The 19,790-nt window shown below is 32.5% G+C and overlaps 1 protein-coding gene across 1 annotated transcript in view; it reads left to right on the top strand.

Annotated features, from left to right (window-relative positions):
- cyr (cypher) overlaps window positions 1-19,416 on the top strand; it is a 172,202-nt gene extending 152,786 nt beyond the window's left edge. The window contains exon 11 of the mRNA XM_081737531.1: window positions 18,183-19,416. Within this exon, the coding sequence (XP_081593657.1) occupies window positions 18,183-18,397 (215 nt within the window). The 3' untranslated portion in view covers window positions 18,398-19,416. The remainder of the gene's footprint in view (window positions 1-18,182) is intronic.
- Window positions 19,417-19,790: the final 374 nt, after the last annotated feature.

Here is a 19,790-nt window from a genome sequence, read left to right as displayed (position 1 = left end):
CATGTTCTGTGGTTCAGGTTGGTTATAAAATCTACATTCATGTTTTCATCAGAGCCGTAGATAGCGAGGGGGGGGGGCAGGGCGGTTGCTCCGGGCGCTGATAGCAAGAGGGCGCCGAACGAGCAAGAAGAAAGGGAAAGTGTTGGAAATCAGTAAACGACGCGGCGCCCGACGTAAGCCTGTAGCACAGAAGTTGCAATAAATTTATTTATCGTATGTAACATATCGTTAAGAATCTGGAGCATTTTCTTCAAAATGGAAAGAAATATATATTGTGCCGATGTACAAATCTGATGCTCGGGATAATATCAAAAATTATATTCTATAAGTTTAGTAAATGTATTTCAACTAATTATACACAAACATTTATATTTTGTAAAGAATTTAGCTTATATACACCATGGTTGCTACAAAGACAGATCAATAGTAACCAATCTTGTTCGTTTTATTGATTTTACATCCTTTGCATTAGAAAGTAATTTACAAATAGATAGTATATACATCGGTATGACAAAGGTCTTTGACTCCATTGATCACAAATTACTTCTTAATAAGTTATCAAGTATTGAATATTCCCATTATATATTAGATGATTTGAAAGCTACTTACGAAATTGAGCTTTTAAAGTTAAAAAAATGGCAACAACTTTTAGCAAAGATCAAATAGGGAAGGGAATACCTTAAGGCTCTCATCTTGGGCCGCTTCATTTTTTTCCTACTTATCAATGATTTATCTGGAAAAATAAATTCTCAAAAATGATATTGTACGCACATGGCATAAAGCTTTTTAGAACAGTTAGTAAAGAGTATGGTAATTATCTACTGCTGGAAGATCTAGATGCAGTAAATTAATGATGCGAAAATAATTTATTAAAGATCAACTCTGAAGAAGCTAAATATATATGGCATTCAGTAATAAAACTTAATATTATGAGAACGAACATAAAATTAAAGTAATAATATATAAAAATAATAAAGATCTATGTATTATATATGACAGATAATTGAAATTCGGTAGTCATATAAATGATAGGTTTGGGTACAAAACCTCGCGGCCAGAACCTCGCGGCGACAACCTCGCGGACCAAAACCTCGCCTGGCCAAAACCTCGACTCCCAAAACCTCGCGGCCCAAAATCTCGCCAGGCCGAAACCTCGCCTGGCCAAAACCTCGCCGCCCAAAACCTCGCGGGACAAAATCTCGCCGGGCCAAAACCCCGCCTGGCCAAAACCTCGCCTCCCAAAACGTCGCGGGCCAAAATCTCGCGGGGCCAAAACCTCGCCTGGCCAAAACCTCGCCACCCAAAACCTCGCCGGGCCAAAACCTCGCGCCCCAAAATATCGCCATACCCAAAATCTCGCCTGACCAAAATGTAAATGTTCCAACAGATGATAAGGATGACGGTATAAAAGACGCTGTTTCAGAAGAAGTATCACGGGTATTTGACCAAGTCCCGCGATACCATATGAAAATTCTATTTCTGTATTAGAGGATTTCAATGTGAAAGTAGGGCGACAGGATGTTTTTAAACTGGTTATAGGGAAAGAAAGTCTGCATAAGGAAGGTAATGACAACTAACGAGGTTAGTTTCGTGAACTTTGGAACATCCAAAAACTTAAAATTTTAACAAAAATCTAATAATATTTATGAAAATATGAAACAATATATGAGTTTTTACGACGTCCCTTGATTATGTTCTATAGGTTAAAGGAGACGTAGATGACCAGGATGAAGGAAATGATCGAATAAAGAAAGTGGGAGGAAACGGGAATAACCCGAGAAAGCCCACGCACACGATGTTTTGTATATTATTATTATTATTATTATTGTTATTATTATTATTATTATTATTGTATATTATTATTTTGGCACGGCGAGATTTTGTCCGGCGAGGTTTTGGCCCGGCGAGATTTTGTCCCGCGAGGTTTTGGGCGGCGAGGTTTTGGCCACGCGAGGTTTTGGGCGGCGAGATTTTGGCCACGCGAGGTTTTGGCCCGGCGAGATTTTGGCCCGCGAGGTTTTGGGCGGCGAGGTTTTGACCACGCGAGGTTTTGGCCCGGCGAGATTTTGTCCCGCGAGGTTTTGGGCGGCGAGGTTTTGGACACGCGAGGTTTTGGCCCGGCGAGATTTTGTCCCGCGAGGTTTTGGCCGGCGAGATTTCGGGCGGCGATGTTTCGGCCGCGAGATTTTGTCCGTATACCAAATGATATAGTTAAATCAATGAGAAAACAAAAGGTTTTATATTCAATCAATGGCCTGATTCTATAAATGGTTTATCTTATGTAAGGCACTGGTTATATGAAAACTAGGATTTGGTTCTCTTGTCTGGAATGGTTCGTTGAATAAACAAATTTAAAGCGGTACAGAAATATTTTATAAGGCTACTTTGTTACTAAATGAAAAATAATTATTCACATGACTGCGGATTTTGGTTAAGTTATTGGGAATTCCAAACTCTAGTGGAAAAAAGGAAATTCATCGATAATTACTCGTATGGTATTGAATAACAAATATTGTAGCTAAATTATATTTAAAATATAGGCTGAATTATGGTGTAGGGAATAGACCAACATTAGATGTACTAAGTACTAAGAAGAGAAAATGCCATAATAATGTAAATTGAAAACACGTTAGAAAAAAACTAGTAAGAGACCGTCCGTCACATAGACTATACTGTTTTACCTTTTATGACAAGGAATCTATCTGCCAATCTTGAGTTCATTGTTATTATGTATCTTAATTATATTTTAACCAATTTTTTAATTGCTAATATGACGACACGGTGATCTTGAATTTCTGCCTGCTGGATGAAAGATTGATCTTTTAAATGAAAATTAAATGCAGCTTTAATTTACACTCTTCGGAAAAAGATATATTAAGAAAATTATTATTTTAATTTTAATCTAATTTATTTAAAAAATAATTAGCTTGAACCTTGGAAATTTGAATAGTTTAACCTTTTGACAAAAGCCTTGGCTTGCTAGTTGACGATCATATTATATTTCGGTATATGTTATAATACTATTCTTTCTCTTCTCTTGTAAATGATTGTACATTGGTTTCTACAAAGTAGTGCGTTTTTTTGCCTTGGAGCTGTTCGCAATACTGAAAATAACATAGTTTAGTTTGTGAATAATTTGACAATTTTGGAAAATATGAAGCACGTACAAAACACTATTAAATACTATTACTTTTAAGACTTTTCCAGAATTTCTGTCGTTATTAGATGTGAACTTTGAAGTCACATGCAACTAGTCATAAATAATTACAGTTACTGTCTATTACGTACAAAACTAAGGTTTTCGATAACACTTGGTAAAATGAGGGTTGATTGGGGTCCAGATACTGGTTGAAATTGTTTCATAGTCTGTAATGTTGTATTTCTAAAATCTTGAATTTCTTGTAAGGATTGAGGTAACAGATTAATCAAAAGTTGTTACGTCGGCATGTCTTTTATGTAAGGTGGTGCAGAAATTTCGTTAAACAACGGTATACTGCAACTCCCGAACTGTTTCGGAGACGCAGCTTGGTACATAAGGATATTTCAATATTTTAAATTATAGGAATCCATTTCAAAAGAGAACAACAATTCATTTTAAAAACTAAATAGAAACAAACAAAAATTTTAATCCAACTTCTCTTTAAATATAGATTCCGAATGTTGAGCAATGTTTTCACAATAAGCAATTTCAGATGTCAGCTTATGGTTGTACTATGATTTTAAGGTTTAAATTTATATTGATTATTTATACTAATTAGGTTAAGACAATCCAAAGAATATATCAAATTTGGAAACATTAAAGATCCATGAAGCACACCTAGCTAGGAATGTCGAATATTATGTACCAAAGCCAAAACTGGGATAATACTAAATTAAGAAATAATTTTTTCTACTTACGAATATAAACACTTTATAAATTTGTTCCTTAGGTCCTTAAATACAAATCAGAATACTTCAAATTTACACAGTCTTCTCGGCACACTACAAAACGCCACGTTATAGAATGTTCTATTTCATTTTACGAGAATATATACTTCTATAACTATTACCTGAATTAAAATGCAAGGCGTAACAGGTAGTTACAGATCACGTAAATAACACAGGTGACAGCACAATAGTGACGAACAATCATCGCTCCACACAATATTTCCATATCTCTCTCTCTATCTATATGATGATTTCAATGTTCAGTACAAAACTTTCCTTTCTTCAATATTGCTACAAGTTCTGATAGAAGATCCCCAACCAAGTTCGTGATTTTTATTGTATGGTTTGCTGACCTACTCAACCTAGTATTATAATGAAGTAAAAGGATTATTTTTCTGTTAGCAAGTATAGATACCCAATCCTCAATTTTCTTACACAGATTCGTACAGTAAACATAATCTTTGATGAAATGATTTTTTTAAAATGTTATTTCAAGACTTAAAGAATTCTGTAACGAGAAATCGACACCTCTAAATTCTCGAAACCACTCTTTGATATGTCATTACAGCCATTGCTGTCTAATACACTTCAATAATGTGTGCTGCAATATTTGCCTACTTGTGTATCATGCAATGTTGTATATGCATTTGCTAGATCACTTTTCGTTTTCAAATCACCACATTTCGATTTGCTTTTACTTTGTTGAATACCCATCTTTCAACGCAAGATACATTCTTGCAGATCACCTAGGTGTTCACTACGTTGCGAATGCTTCGCAGAAAAAGAAGTTATCCTCCAGTAACAGAACTTTTTGAATTACTGAATTAAATCTTTTTAAAACAAAAATGTTTCTTTGTCATACCTGCGAGGAAGTGGAAGTGAATTTTCAAACACCAACGGAAGTCTAGTGTCAAATGTAGAATCAGATGTACGTGTGTAGAATACATAAATGAAAAATGTGGAGAGCACAACTAAATTTTTGTAACGATTTTCATACTTCCAATTTATTTTTATCCCCGTTTTTATGTAGTCGAAGTTATATTTTTCCTTCTGTTTTCTGCAGACAATTATTCTATTACTAGGCTATTGAATTTTTGTGATATTGCGTATTTTGATATATTTTGGGTAATATGTAAGAATTTCATAGTAACATTGCTAGGAAGAAAGAACTCATATGCTGTCAAAAAATAATAGTGAATAATAATAAAATATTTAAATACCCAAAATATATTAAAAATAACTAAAAATTGGGAAATTTGAAATAAAAATTATGTATAAGGGTTGGATATGTGTTATTGATGAAGTGAGAGGGTGAAAATCAGAAATAATCAAAGGTGAGAAGTTATATTAAAATAACCCTTTCTTATGTAGTTTTTGAATTTTTGTTCTCCGTAGCTTCTGGTTTATTTCTTTTTTTATTTTCCTCTTTTTGAGCGGACGATTAAATAAACGGTTGAGTAATGATTTCATGATGATGGCACTGTCATATCATGATTTGAACAAGATATATAAAGTTGGAATATCTTGAGACTATTTAATTTAATGTCGATTCAGTTTATGATTAATAATAGTAATTCAAATTACTATAAAATGAATTGGCGAAAAGTTATAAAATGTTAAGTTGTCGCAAATGCAATGTCTGCAGTGACATATGAGGATGAACTCACCTGAGCAACACAACACAAACCGGGATAGACCGGGGTATGTCACGCGTCTAATGTCACAAACTCAGTACACATCCTGCAAAAAGGTTGGAATACCCGACAGTCAGGAGGCAATGCGTCGTTAAATAGGCTCCATATAAGTGCACCATAGAGAACACGAAATTGCTAGTGACTTTTCTTTATGACTTCAAACTAGAACATTCTGCACAGCAAGTCTCAAGAAACGTTAACAGTGTATTTGAGCCAGGAAAGGCGAATTAACGAACGATCCGCGGTTGGTTTTTCATTTCGTTGACACAGTTTTGGAAAATGAGCCCCGGGGGCACCGACCAGCATCATGTTCCAATGAGCTCCTCACGAATACCATGGAAGCGGACCCTCGGAAGAATGTTCGTGAATTAATGAAAAATTTAACGAATTAAAATTAAAAATTATAGTATAGAAATATTAATTGATTAAATTAAAAACTATTGTAAAAAGAAACAGTTAAAATTAAATTAAAAATTAATCAATGAAAATTAAAATTAAATATTATGCACTATTATGCAAGGAGAATTTGTCTTGAGTTGGAAAAGTCAATATATAGAATTAAGGGCATGGAAACATTAATATACTATTATGAAAAGTTTCAGTTTTTAAACAGAAGTGATAATTAATAAGAATAAAATTTAAAAAGTCATAAAATTGATAAAAATAATGAAAATTATGTATTTTTAATATATTTTTTATGTTTCTGTTAGTTGTATGGATTTAGGATATATATATATATATATATATATATATATATATATATATATATATATATATATATATATATATATATATATATATATATATATATATATATACATTTCACATTGTTTTAAAGAAAATAACGGATTTTTAATCGTTACGAGTTTTTTAACGATATCAATTAAAATTAACTCCTGCAAAGTTTAATTGCTTAAACGAAAAATTAACAAAAGTTTTAATTGATTATTTTAATTGTTAATTTATTCACGGATTAATTGCAAACTTGATCCATACCACTGTTAGTCAGCGGTTCCGATCAATCGGTAAGGTGCAGAAGTTGGACTCTTCACTGTCTTCTGCGTTAATACTAGTCTAATCTTTTCGACAATCCTGGACCACTGTGTTATTCTATCTGCTAAGAATATAATTGGATGAAATGTAGAAGAGTGAAATTAGTAGGAAAATTTAGAATAGCTTAGTTCTAAACATAAAGCGAAATTACACACTTAGCAACTAAACTGTCCAACGATGTTCGCACCCAACAGAGCTTTTCGTATCAAATTATATATATTGAATAAAATTAACTAGCTGATGATGAAAAAAATATATAATAAGACCTTAAATTTTAACTTTTCATAAAAAACATAAATTAATGAATATATGCTTCTTAAACAAGTGGTTGCTTCCCGTCTTGATATGAGTCTGTCTCGTAAATATGTGATTCGAGCACGAGCGTTTGACACGGAAGACCTGGGCTCCATTCCCATTGGGAGTTCATGTGATTTGGATCCTACGTTAAGCCGTAGGTACATGTTTCATATAGCCTCGGTTTAGAAAGGGACACTAAACTCGAACCCAACCAACATATATAATATTATCCTCATCTTAAAATTCCTGATTCACAATTCTCAAACTATGCATTTTCACATTAAAATTAAACGTAACCCTAAACAGAATAAGATGTAATTATAGTGGAAACGATAAAAGAATTATGGATAGGTATATGAAACATGAAAATATATTTAAAAATATATGAAGAGAGGGTTTTAGGGATTATCATAAAGTTCGAAGTAATAATAAACCACTATACAGTTCCAAATTAAGATAAAAACAATCTCTCCCAATTTACACTTTTAAGAACTTATAAATGTAACTTCGTACTTGGGTAGTGAAGACACGAAAAAGACAAGTGAAAAAATTAAGCAGAAATAACTTTTGCAGAATGTTATTATTTAAGTATATTTTCTAGTTACTATGTAGGCCTATTTTCTGAACTTGCTTTAAAAAACGGGTTATTTGCCACTACTGTTTGCTCTTCAAGAGTGCAGCACCTAGAGCTGAAATATATCGGCTACTGCTGAATCAATATCGCACACGATTTCGTTGCAGAAGATCGGGTTCCATTAATGTAGAAGTGTATGTAGTTGAGATACTGTTATAAGAGCCTGACAATTAATTAAATAACATTATTATTTAATTTTAATAACTGTATATTAATACTATCTTGTTTATTACAAACTAGATACAACTATTATTTAAAAAGTAATTCACAGGATACCAAAACAACATGATACATAATCAAATGCAGTTAAATGTTGTTCCTCTAGCTGCTACCTTAACTTAGATTTTGGAGAGATGTTATTCTGGCAACAGTGTAATTTCTATGGATGGTAACACTGACAATTCTTACTTTCTATTTAGAACAACTTATCTATGATTGTTATCTGTCTATGGTAAGTTGCGTTGTATTATCTTCTTTCACTTATAAAAAACAAACAAAAAAGAAAAATGATAAATTTTGTATTATTTTTAGTAAGTCAGGCTCTTAAATTGTAAAACTACATCTCATCTAGCTTTGGATGGGCATTAAACCCGAAAAAATTAGGTTACTCATGTCAGATCTTCGTGGTTTCCACATTAAAATGTGACCTCGGTGCCGTGCCCTAGAGTGGCGACGTTTTTACTATAGAGAGATTGTGCTATAGAGATTTAATAGAAACCCCTTTTTTTTATCTAATTTATCAGAATCAGACGTTCTAAACTTTAAAGCTAAAATTGACAGTCTGCCTAGTCTTTATTATTATTATTATTATTATTATTATTATTATTATTATTATTATTATTATTATTATTATTATTATTATTATTATTATTAACATTTGATTGGATTACAGAATGAAGGGGTAAAATTCCATTCCGAACTATAATTCCATAAATAAATATTAAATTGAGGGGAACTGAATTTGCAAGGTTTGAAAACGTGGCAACATACAGTGAAGGATATGAATCTGTATTTATGTTTAAAATTATAAAGTCACGACTGTCCATCTCGCGCTTAATGATACTATATGAAAACTTGATACGGTTATTATTTTCAAAACCTTACTCGTTCTCGGAATTCACAGATAGTCGTAATATACTGCGAGTTAATTGCTTGTAAAACCCTAAGAATATTTTTATGCTACGAACATCGTTCCTAGTATGCTAGACCGTACTGACTGCATAATTTACATTTTTAATAAAAGTACTGGCATTGCATAATAATTAAGTATTATATTTCTACAGCCTGAATTGTATGCTTTTTTTTATAGGAAGCAAACTGGTTGCAATGTGAACAATGCTCCTTTCGTCTTTTAGCCATATTTTTGTAGAAAAAAAGCAGATATTAGATTGGTGCGAATGAAATATTCGTTTGGATACCTCATGGAGAACTCGCTTCAATAATACAACACAGGGATAGACTAAGGTCACAAACTCAGCACACGTCCAAAAATAGTCTGGGGTACCAGACAGTTAGGAGGCATTGCATTTTTGAAATGTCTCATATGAAAGTACAGCACTGGGAACGCAAAATTGAGTGTTTTTTTCGTTACAACTTCGAACTAGGGCTCCTGCAGAGTAAGCCGCAAAAAGAAAAAGTGTATGTAGGTCAGAAGTGGCGAACGAAGGCAATATTTGCTGTTGGTTTGTCAATTTTCGTTCCAGTGACACAGGATTTCAAAATGAGTTCCGTGGGCAACGACTTATATTATGTTCAGATGAGCGCCTTACGATCATCGTCGAAGTTGACCCTCGAAAAAGTATTCGTGCCATTGCACACGAGTTAGACACACTATGTACCACTGTCGTTCAGCGGTTCATTGTAATCGGTAGGGTGAAAAAGTTGAATTCATGGGTGCCACATGAGTTGACACCGGCAAACGAGAAGCACCATTTGGAGGAGTACAGTTCTCCCGAGTGCGAGAAATAATCGGGTGAGAGGAAGAAAAAACGGATCTACTATGACAATCGTAAACAGCCAGGACAGTGATTGGATTGTGATCAACGTCTAGGTCGGTTTCCTAAACCACCTCTCTGCTCACAGAAAGTGTTGCTGGTATAGTGATCTGTGATGAGAATGACCCATCATATCTTTCTCATATCTTCCATGCAGATCATTACTGTGCTGAAGTTCATGAAATGCATCTCAAACATGTCGGTGTAGGCTCTCTATGAGGTGAAGAATGAGACTCTTCCCCATCCACCGTATACAATTGATATCTTCCCACTGACTACCATCTCTTCTGACATCTCGATCTCTTCTTAGGAGGGAAGAAGAGAGTTCCGTATGGTAGTTCACTAAACCTCACTTACATAAATTTTGTATCTTGTAGGCGAATAGCAAGCCTAGATCTCAAGTATAGACTTGAAGTGTATGTTGAGTAAACGTAAATGGTTCTTTTTATATAAAACCTTTCATATTTTCTTGTCTGGAAGTTCCACGTGTATGCCTGATAGAATAATAAGTTCTGAGCTTATTTTAATAAACCGAATTGGATTTTGGAAACAAAACCCTGACTTAATTCATTCAATTCAAACAGTTTGTATTTTGTACTCAAGCCAACTTTGAAGTGTTTACATAACTTTTTACAAAAATTTAAATATTTACAATAATTTCTGGGTTTTAAAGTTTTATACAACAAGATATCTGTAGATTTGTCTTTGTTTTCTCTTCTTGCCTTTGAGAATGGCGTACCTGGGGCGGACATTTTATTCGCATCGCATCAACTTATTAGAATGGTCAATTACAATAACATTAGGAATATTGGAAGTATATATTAAACGTAAAACATATACATTGCCTTTAAACTAAATTCATCTAATTTAGCACAATATATTTTTGTCTGTCTGTCTGAGTGAAAGGTTGCAATCCATTTTTCATCCATTTTCATCATCCTCATTTTCTGTAACTTTTGTATGCCTATACTTATCTTCGATGAAATAGAATATTTCAGAAATTCAATGACCTAGAGTGAATATATTTATTAAATAATTTTTTGATAACTGAGCACAACCGCAGACTCATGTTTCAGAGAAACATATTCAGGATGGTTGTTGCACAATATAGTTTTAAGTTCAGCAAGACGCCACTACTAATTTAGCTTCAATAATCCTCATGCAGCTAAGAACCTAACTTATAATTTTATTCTGAGCTTAAGCAACAATAGAAAACTGCAAATAAATAAATAAATAAATAAATAAATAAAATAAATAAATAAATAAATAAATATAAGATATAGGTACAAATTTCTATGTTTTATTTTGATGCTCTGCGCTTGAAATCATAATGTACCTATAACATAACTAACCTACAAATCTCGTCCAACATAATGATTTTACAGTGGTGCTCTGATATCGGACGATGTCCGACATATTGTTTTCTTGCATTCGTTCGCCCATTCCACTGTCGGAGCCTGCTTGGTTCGCTTCCTCATTTACCACAGACTCTAACCAACGCAGGTTGTATATATTATTTCTGCTTCTCGGTATGTATTTTGATGTAAACATGGATCGTGCATTGTATTCGTGACGTCTGACATATATATACCATTCTGATATAGAGCGTATGCGAGTGACAGAAAAGATTGATAGGAAAGGATTAATTAAGTGATATGCATCCTATTTTGGAAACAAAATGTGAAATGGGCACTGACATATGATGACCATATGATGAACATAACACCTTATATATTTATTTATTTATTGCACTATTTTTTAGTGTTGTAGAATTAGTTACATTTTGAAAACAAAACATTACATCAAAAGATTGAAAACTTGAGGTCAATGTTTCTATTGCTCTTCACTTCAATTTACAAAGAATGTGGAATACAAAAATCGAAAGGAAATTTTTATGGATGGCAAGGAATAACTTTGCCCAATCATTTTCACGCATCAATAGTGCTGGAAGGAAAAAACAGACAGAATTCGCTTTGGTTAGTTTAGAGTATGGTAAATCATTTTGATCGGTGATAAAGCAAGAGCTTAAAAATATATATCTAAACTGAATTGATACAAATACAATAATAAAAATTAAATACATTTTTGTGATATGTCTGTATGTTAAGATTTTTTATTGTTTCTTCATCTTTCCTTAGCTACATTACATTTATACATTCCTAAAGAAAAGAATCTAACAGTTTAACCATACCCAAGTGCGTTGCTTCTGTGACTGAAAAGCGAATCTTTATTCTTTTCTCCTTTCATCGTCTTCCACTTCTTATTTGTTTGTTTAATTTTTTTTTCTGGTTCATCTCCAGCAGAACGTTTCCATTACTGGTAAAACTGGCGTAGCATTTCATGGGAGCCAAAGGTTGAAATGTGAAGTGCCTACTTGCAAATCACAAGGACGTATTATTAAAACAACCTCCCTTTGTTCTGCACCTCGCTTCATTGATTTTAGTCTGCTTTGAAAACTCCCATTTTTCAATACAGCATTCAATATCGTATTATAGTGACGATGATTCACAAATAAATTCAAGATTTCCGTCGCCTCTACGCTTCTCTTTAGCAATGCATGAATACATCTAGAGAAGAAAAGAATGAATTTCCGATCATAATTTACCAGAGTTCCCTTTCTCAACTTATTTGTTGTTAAAGAAAGCTTCTTTTCTTGTAGTTTATCTTGCTGAAAAAATGATCGACGTTTATTATTACTCACAGGAAATACCCAGCTATCATTCCCAACTAGTTAACCGAGGAAAAGCTAGCTGTCATTCTCACTTTTTTTATACTTACTATCATCATCATCATCATCATCATCATCATCATAGGTATTCTGCCAGTATTGGCAGGTCACTTGCCCCAACGGACAAGCTTGCATGTTCTGTAGTCTTCCGCTAACCTCTTCGTCTTCACATACGATTTCTCTGTTTTGATATCGTCCATTAATTGTACTCTCCTTCGCCCTCTCCCTCTCTTTCTTGCCACCATACTCTCTAGCATGTCCCTGATGACACAGTTCCTTCTTAACCAATGTCCTAACCAGTTTCTCTTTCTCTTCTTAATAATATCTAAAATTGTTCTTTTCTCCCTTACCATTTCTAACACCCTCTCATTCGTTTTCTGCCCGGCCCAGCTAATTTTCTCAATTCTTCTCCACACCCACATTTCGAAAGCTTCCAGTCGGTTTTCATCATTTTTGCGTAATATCCACCTTTTTGACTCATAGAGTACAATACTCCACATGAAGCACTTTATGAGTCTTTTTCTCAGTTCTTAATTCAACTATTATACTTACTATAACAGAAATAAATATTACGAAGAATTTGCACAATTATCAATTGCTTATCTGTTCAATGTTGTCACCTTGAAAAGTAATAATAGTCACCATCATTTTAGTTATTTACCAGCCATTGACAAGTCACTGGTAGCAAATCGAAATTCTTCTACGCACCGTAGTCATTTGAGGTTAAACAAACAAACAAACAAACAAACAAACAAAAACAAACTTCGCTTTTAAGGGTGTTGAATACCTGCGTCATTGTTTATCAACCGATTGAATTACATGAAGGAATTATAATTATTTTTCTGTTTTCTCTTAAATGAGATGGAATTTTAATTATGTAATTTTACAGATTTCTTCTAGAAATCTACTTCGATGTGCCGTATTTCGTTGAAATTAAGTTTTGTCATTAATCAAATTTAAGTGGTTGTGAATTTATAAATTACGCAATTTCTTTTTTTAAAGAGAAATTTAACTGGGTTCGAAGAAGAAATAATTAAAATTTCAGTTTGTTTCGAAGAAAATACAAAAGTAGATATTCATATTAAATCAATTGGCTAAGAGATTAAAGATAATATAGTACTCAAACATCGTTAACAACATTCATTATCTGTAATGTCCTTCCCATCCCTCTTTTACCTTCTCGAACAATGTCCTATAAAGTTTTTTTTCTTCCTTTCGAATATTGTTCCTATCATTTTTAAACTTTTACTAAAACTTCGTGAGCGTCTTTTTTCAGCCGGCTTAATTTTCTTAATTATTCTTTATACTCTTTATTCGTTTTCGAGTTTTCATCATATTTCCTCGCTTCTTTGAAATATTCAAAATTATTTGCTCTGAAATTGCAAATATCTATACGAAATGGAGAACAGTAGTTCAGTGGTAGAATGCTGACTTCTGGTTCGAAGGTCCTGCCAGTTTCTTCCCATATTCCGCTAATTTTTTTAATGATCGTTCACTTGCATTAAGCATCCGCCTCCGTAACTCTATTGGTATATATATATATATATATATGGGACGTAAAAGTAAAAAAAAAATCCTTTCACTTTCATTTGTGAAATGAAATCTTTCAGCTTAAGAGTCTTCATCCCGGCGAAATTAAAATACCGCTAATTTTACAGTAATTATGTGATATCTTCAAATAGATAAAAGATAATCGAAATGTGGAACAAGAGCGCCCTAAACAATATTATTTTACATGAGAAACCGTTATCACGACTCACTTATCTGCTTCCGATTTCGAGCCATTTTGAAAATCGGCATTTATTTTCGCGTTTCTAAACAGCTGAAAATGGAAAGCCACCAGGTGACCTGTGATAACGGTACCTCACGCAAAATAATATTGTCTAGGGCGCTTTTGTTCCATATTTCAATTATCTTTTATCTATTTGAAGATATCACATAATTACTGTAAAATTAGCGGTATTTTAATTTCGCCGGGATGAAGACTCTTAACGTTCCACGATTATGCCTGTTAGGCTATGGAATACGATGATTAAGGCAAGTGAAAGACGATGGAAGAACTGGTGGAATAAGAAGGTTGGAGGAAACGGGAGTACCCCCAAGGAAGCCTACGGATATAATGTTGTCCACCACAAACTTACTTGACCGAGGATCAAATCAGGGACCCCACGCGCCAGAGCTAAGCTCTCTACCGGACTCCCTCATTTTCATTTGTATACGAAACATAAGTTGGAAGGTAGATTCTCCCTAAGTTTGGAATATGACTATAGAGGTGTTGGGAATAAGAGAGATATTATTAAACAAGTTTGACCGTTTAACATCAACGCGCATTAAATTGTATTTCAAATAACAAACTAAACCTATACCCAGTGTATGTTTTTTTAATACTTTAATTACTAATATAAAAATCATAAGAGTCAAAGAATATGAAACTTGTCAATATATGGATAAAGAGCAACTTCAATTAAACACTAATTTCAGCACTTAAACAATAATATAGGAATATTAAGACGAACTCATTTTTATGCTTTGCCAAAAATTTACAATTAAAATTTTGCTGATCACTGTAAATTACTTATTTCATATTGGAATAATTTCATACATGAAATAAAGAGCTTAATTCTAACAAATAACGCTATAACAATACAATATTTTGAAATTATTTTCGCTGTAGATTATTGTTTTACTGTAAAATGAATTATGTACACACATGTCCAAAATTATCGTCACATGTCTATAAATATGTTGTTGTAGGAATATAATTTGACATTGATGAATTCGCCCGGCATTTCTTATAATGTCAGTACGTGTATAATCGGCAAAGACATGTATGTGGGAAATTTCATGTAAATAAGAAAAATAAAACGAATAATAAAACTTTCTTGTCCATTTAGCAACATTTTGTTTTACTCACTAATTTTCGTATTTATAATTCTTTTCCTATGAAATTTGCCACAAATATACATTTCCCGATTATACACATAGTATCAGTATTAAAAGTACAATGCAAAATCATTACCAAATTATATTCTTACAAGAAAACAGTTATAGATATGCGACAATCATTTTGGACATGAGTGTGCAATAATTATCGAACTCCTGCTGGTTGTAGACGACTAGGCATTCTATCGACTTCATATCAAGAAGTTCGAGCATTCACACTTCTATATCTTTTCAAAAATGTTTTGAGTGAACTGTTGTAAGTTTTGTAAATGTTCATGGAAAATAAAATATGTAAGCTTGTACATGGAAATCGTGTAATATTTACAAGATAAAGAAGTTAGGAATAAAAGGATTGATTGTTGCGTATAAATAATGATTGAAAAGAAAAAATAATAACCGTAAAAGAAACTTTTGAACAGTGCTTTCAAAGAAATGTAATAAAAAGTAGAGCATAATGAAACACACATTTTTTTTTTTTTTGGTGGGATAAAATGAAATAGCTAAGAGTGAAATCACTGGGCGCTCTTCCTAAGATTGAGAACTCGTGTGTCTGCCTCAAATTAATAATTTTTCGTCACAAAAATCTATTTTTTAGTACATTTTACAGTAAAAAAGCATTATTTTAAACGCTTTTTACAGTTACTTGTATTATTGACTTGTAAAATAGTGTTTTACACCCTAAACCCTATACGAAAAGTATTAATTATATCCTTCTTATGTATTTTAGCAAATTAAAAACAATTTTGTGAGTCATAACTTTCATTCGTTCAAAACATTACTCATATACAGTATTTTAATAATAACAACGTCATTTTAATAATAATAGTAATATTAGTACAGTAAATGAAGCTCAAATTTTAATGAAGAAAGCAACAAATTAGTAACAAGTTGAAACTTGGTGCAGATGTTGGGAATCATGTTCTAAACAACATACCTACTAAAGGTCCCCTGAAATCCGACGTGACCTTCGCCGCCATATTGGAAAATGGCCGCTGGAAGTGTCAAATAAACTATACCCAAATAGCATAGATATATCTTCGCTATGGTTGAACATAAAGAGATAAACTTAGTGTCATTTTATAAAACGTAGATAACACAATATTTTTTATAAACAAACAATTTTTCGTAAAACGCAAACTTTTAGAAATATTTAGCTCTAAATTCTAAAATTCTGAAAACTGTCTATTGTCTATTTCTAATTAGGGTTGCCAACCGTCCAGTATTTTGCTGGAGAGTCCGGTTTTTGACCTCCTTGTCCAGTTTCAGCACGACCTCAAAACCTGACGTTAAATGTCCGGTTAATTTTCCTTTTATTAGTCCGATTCTTTGTTACACCAAATTGTTATGTTGAACAAGTGTTCAGTGTTATGAGAAAGCGGGTAAGACTTATTTTTCAAGCATATTTTGTGCATGCGATAATAATATTGCCAATTATATGTGCTTTTCTGTTTTAAATACGATGTATTAGTAATGGTAGACTACAAAAATTATATGTGCACACTCAACTAAAACTGGGATAAATAGAATGCTTCCAAAGTAACTAAAGTTATTAAATTCGAACTCCAAATCGTTCAATTTTATATGAAATAATCACTTTCGGTTGTTCACATTTTTGAAAAACTATAATGTCACAATGTTAAGAGTATACATATTCCAGGAGGTCTCCGGTATTTCCTTTTCAAAAGTTGGTAACCCTATTTTTAATATGAAGTAGCAATTCTCATCGTATTTTGAAACCGATCAGATGTGATCATTGCTGGAATTTCAAAAATTACATTTGAAGTAACATATATGTAAAGAAAGACATTTCGAGTGGAACTAGGAATTGATTTCATCATTTACCGCAATAACTAAAATAACGGTTTGTTGGTGATTTTCAGTTTCCAGCATTACATTGTTATAACATAAGAGTAAATCTCCAGTGAAGAATCTACGCTAATAGAACTTGTTAATGTTATTTCTAACACAATAATAGTCTTATGGTAACTTTGGTCAGTAGTGTGAAATAGACTATTATATACATATGGTAATTTATTAGTTTATTCGCAGTTGTAAAAACAGAAATGGGGCCGTATCCACATTTCTTCATGTATCGTCTATATTAACAAAAGAAGTACCAACGGAAAAAGTTCCTACGCTTGGATCAATTTCTAATGACTCTTTCCATGAGGGCAAAGAATCCAATGGAACTATAGTTGAACATATTTATCTATGGGCTCACGAGAAAAATACCTTAAAATTGGGACATAAATTAGCTTATATCTCAAATATTATTGATAAGTTATTTTTCCAAAAAGTATTGTGTAATTACTGAACAAAAATCCTATATAATTTAATTCTATAAATGCAGATATGATAACTAAGAAATGATTAACAAAATATAATTATAAAAAAAGATAACGTGGAAAAGTTGACGAGGAAGTGCAATTACATTTCAGACAGGGAGTTATAAATATGTGTTCATATGCGCATATTATTAATTAATTAATTAATTATCTTAGTAAGGAGTCAGAAGTTTATTAATAGAAGTTAAGTGATTGTATATGGTTATTATGATTAGGTAATGTTTATAGCATGATATATTCAACATATTTCTTCACAGTGATCAATAGTACCCGATATATATAGGCAAAGATTTATATCCCAACTTTCAAGTTATTTTTTCTCGTGATCCTATGGATGAACATGTCTAACAGTAGTTCGACTGGGTTGCTTGTTCTGAAATAAGTGTAATTATAAATTTATTCAAGCGTCTACACTTTTACCATTGCCATGAATGGTAGTTGTTTGTAATAATATTTTGAAGTAGTACGAATAGTAAATTATATAAAAATAAAAGAAGTTTGTTATTAAATGTATACATATATCAAATACAATATTTAACTCCTTTATTTATGTATTTTTTGTTTCAGATGAAGAAATCACCGATTCTTATCCCCAAGGTGACAGAACTTTCTGCCTCTCACCATCGAAGGTGGCTTTAGCCTTTGGAGCTCTCGGGGCGATATTTATCTGTGCAGTTGCAGTAGCGTTGTATATGTTTATGAAAGGACGTCACCACAAACCCCGTGGGGCACATCATTTAATGGCACCAAGATATTGGCCATATGTGAGAGTGCTTCATTAGAAAGAAGAAAAATAACAAATAATTCTATAGGTTATATCCTATTAAATGCAATGGTGCTTTTATATTACTGTAAAACAAATGTACCTGATTTTTATTTTTTATCTATGGGATGATTCGTTGTTAGAATGATATACGTACGGGGAATATGTCTTAAAATTTGGATTAATTATGGAGACTTGTAAGCACGTCTTATTAACCGTGCTTTGAGTCGCTGGGGTGTGTGGTTTGTTGGTTATTTCTGCGTTAGATACATAAAAGGGAATACCGGTTTTTGCTAACTATTAAAATTTTCATAATGTAATGACTTTTTTCGAATATTTGTGATTACGAAGCAAATAGGCATATGTTGAAAGCATTGATTACTTGTGGGAGAAAGTAATTGTTGAGGCATGTTATCGTTGAAAACCTTAATTTAAAAGAAAAATAATACGGGTAAATGCACTACAACTAGTAGTAACTTTCCTTGAAAACAGGCTCGTCGTTGAGGATAAAATAAAAAAGAGGTTTCTACTCCACACTCAGAATTTCTTCTTCAACACTATATTGAACGCTAAATGAAAATTTTTACAAATTTGCAGCCTGCTATGGGCCTACTTCAATCCAGAGCAAAACACGTCAGATGTTTTCTGTAAATACTATTTGTATACATGTGCCTCGAAGTATCTCACATAAACTAAGTATTGCTGTTAAAAATAGTGATGCGAAAGAAACAAGCCTAAACATATAATCTACTTATGTAGATGCCTTTTTTGCTTCAGGTCTATTGTATCGTTTTTAAGGTACAATCCTTCGCTTGCTAGTTAGCCTTGTATTGTAATTGCATAAAAATCATGTTGTTAAAGCAATATATATTTGTCTTTTACTACTTGTAGTCTTCCTATTTCTGATTGAGTCAGGACCTATCGAGAAAGAGGAATAAAATTTGGTATTTTCTGACTCCATTATTTTCAGAAATATAACTAATGTTACTAGTTATTAAAATTGGTGCTTTGCAATTCTATATATATATATATATATATATATATATATATATATATATATATATATATATATATATATATATATATATATATATATATATATATTACATGTTTTATAGAAACATATGTGCCTAAAATTGTTGGCTTAGCAATGACATTTTTTTAATTTTATGTAATGTTTGATTATTGGTATGAGGCTCGCATTATCATTTAGATATTGGTTTCACTTACAATGGTTGAAAGAATACCTAGGTATTAGCACTGTTTAACTTTTTGGTGGCACGTAGTTAAGTAAAAACATAAGGGGAGAATCTTTAATACCTTCCTTCTTGATGTAGAATAAACTTTAAGATTATAAATCGATCATATGATTGAACCATATTTTTAAAGTCCTGTCAGGTATGAGGTCCTAA

Source organism: Thermobia domestica, chromosome 13 (genome assembly GCF_964235325.1).
Source record: "Thermobia domestica chromosome 13, izTheDome1.hap1.1, whole genome shotgun sequence".
Classification (NCBI taxonomy): Eukaryota; Metazoa; Arthropoda; class Insecta; order Zygentoma; family Lepismatidae; genus Thermobia; species Thermobia domestica.
This window is presented reverse-complemented; position numbering and strand designations above follow the sequence as displayed.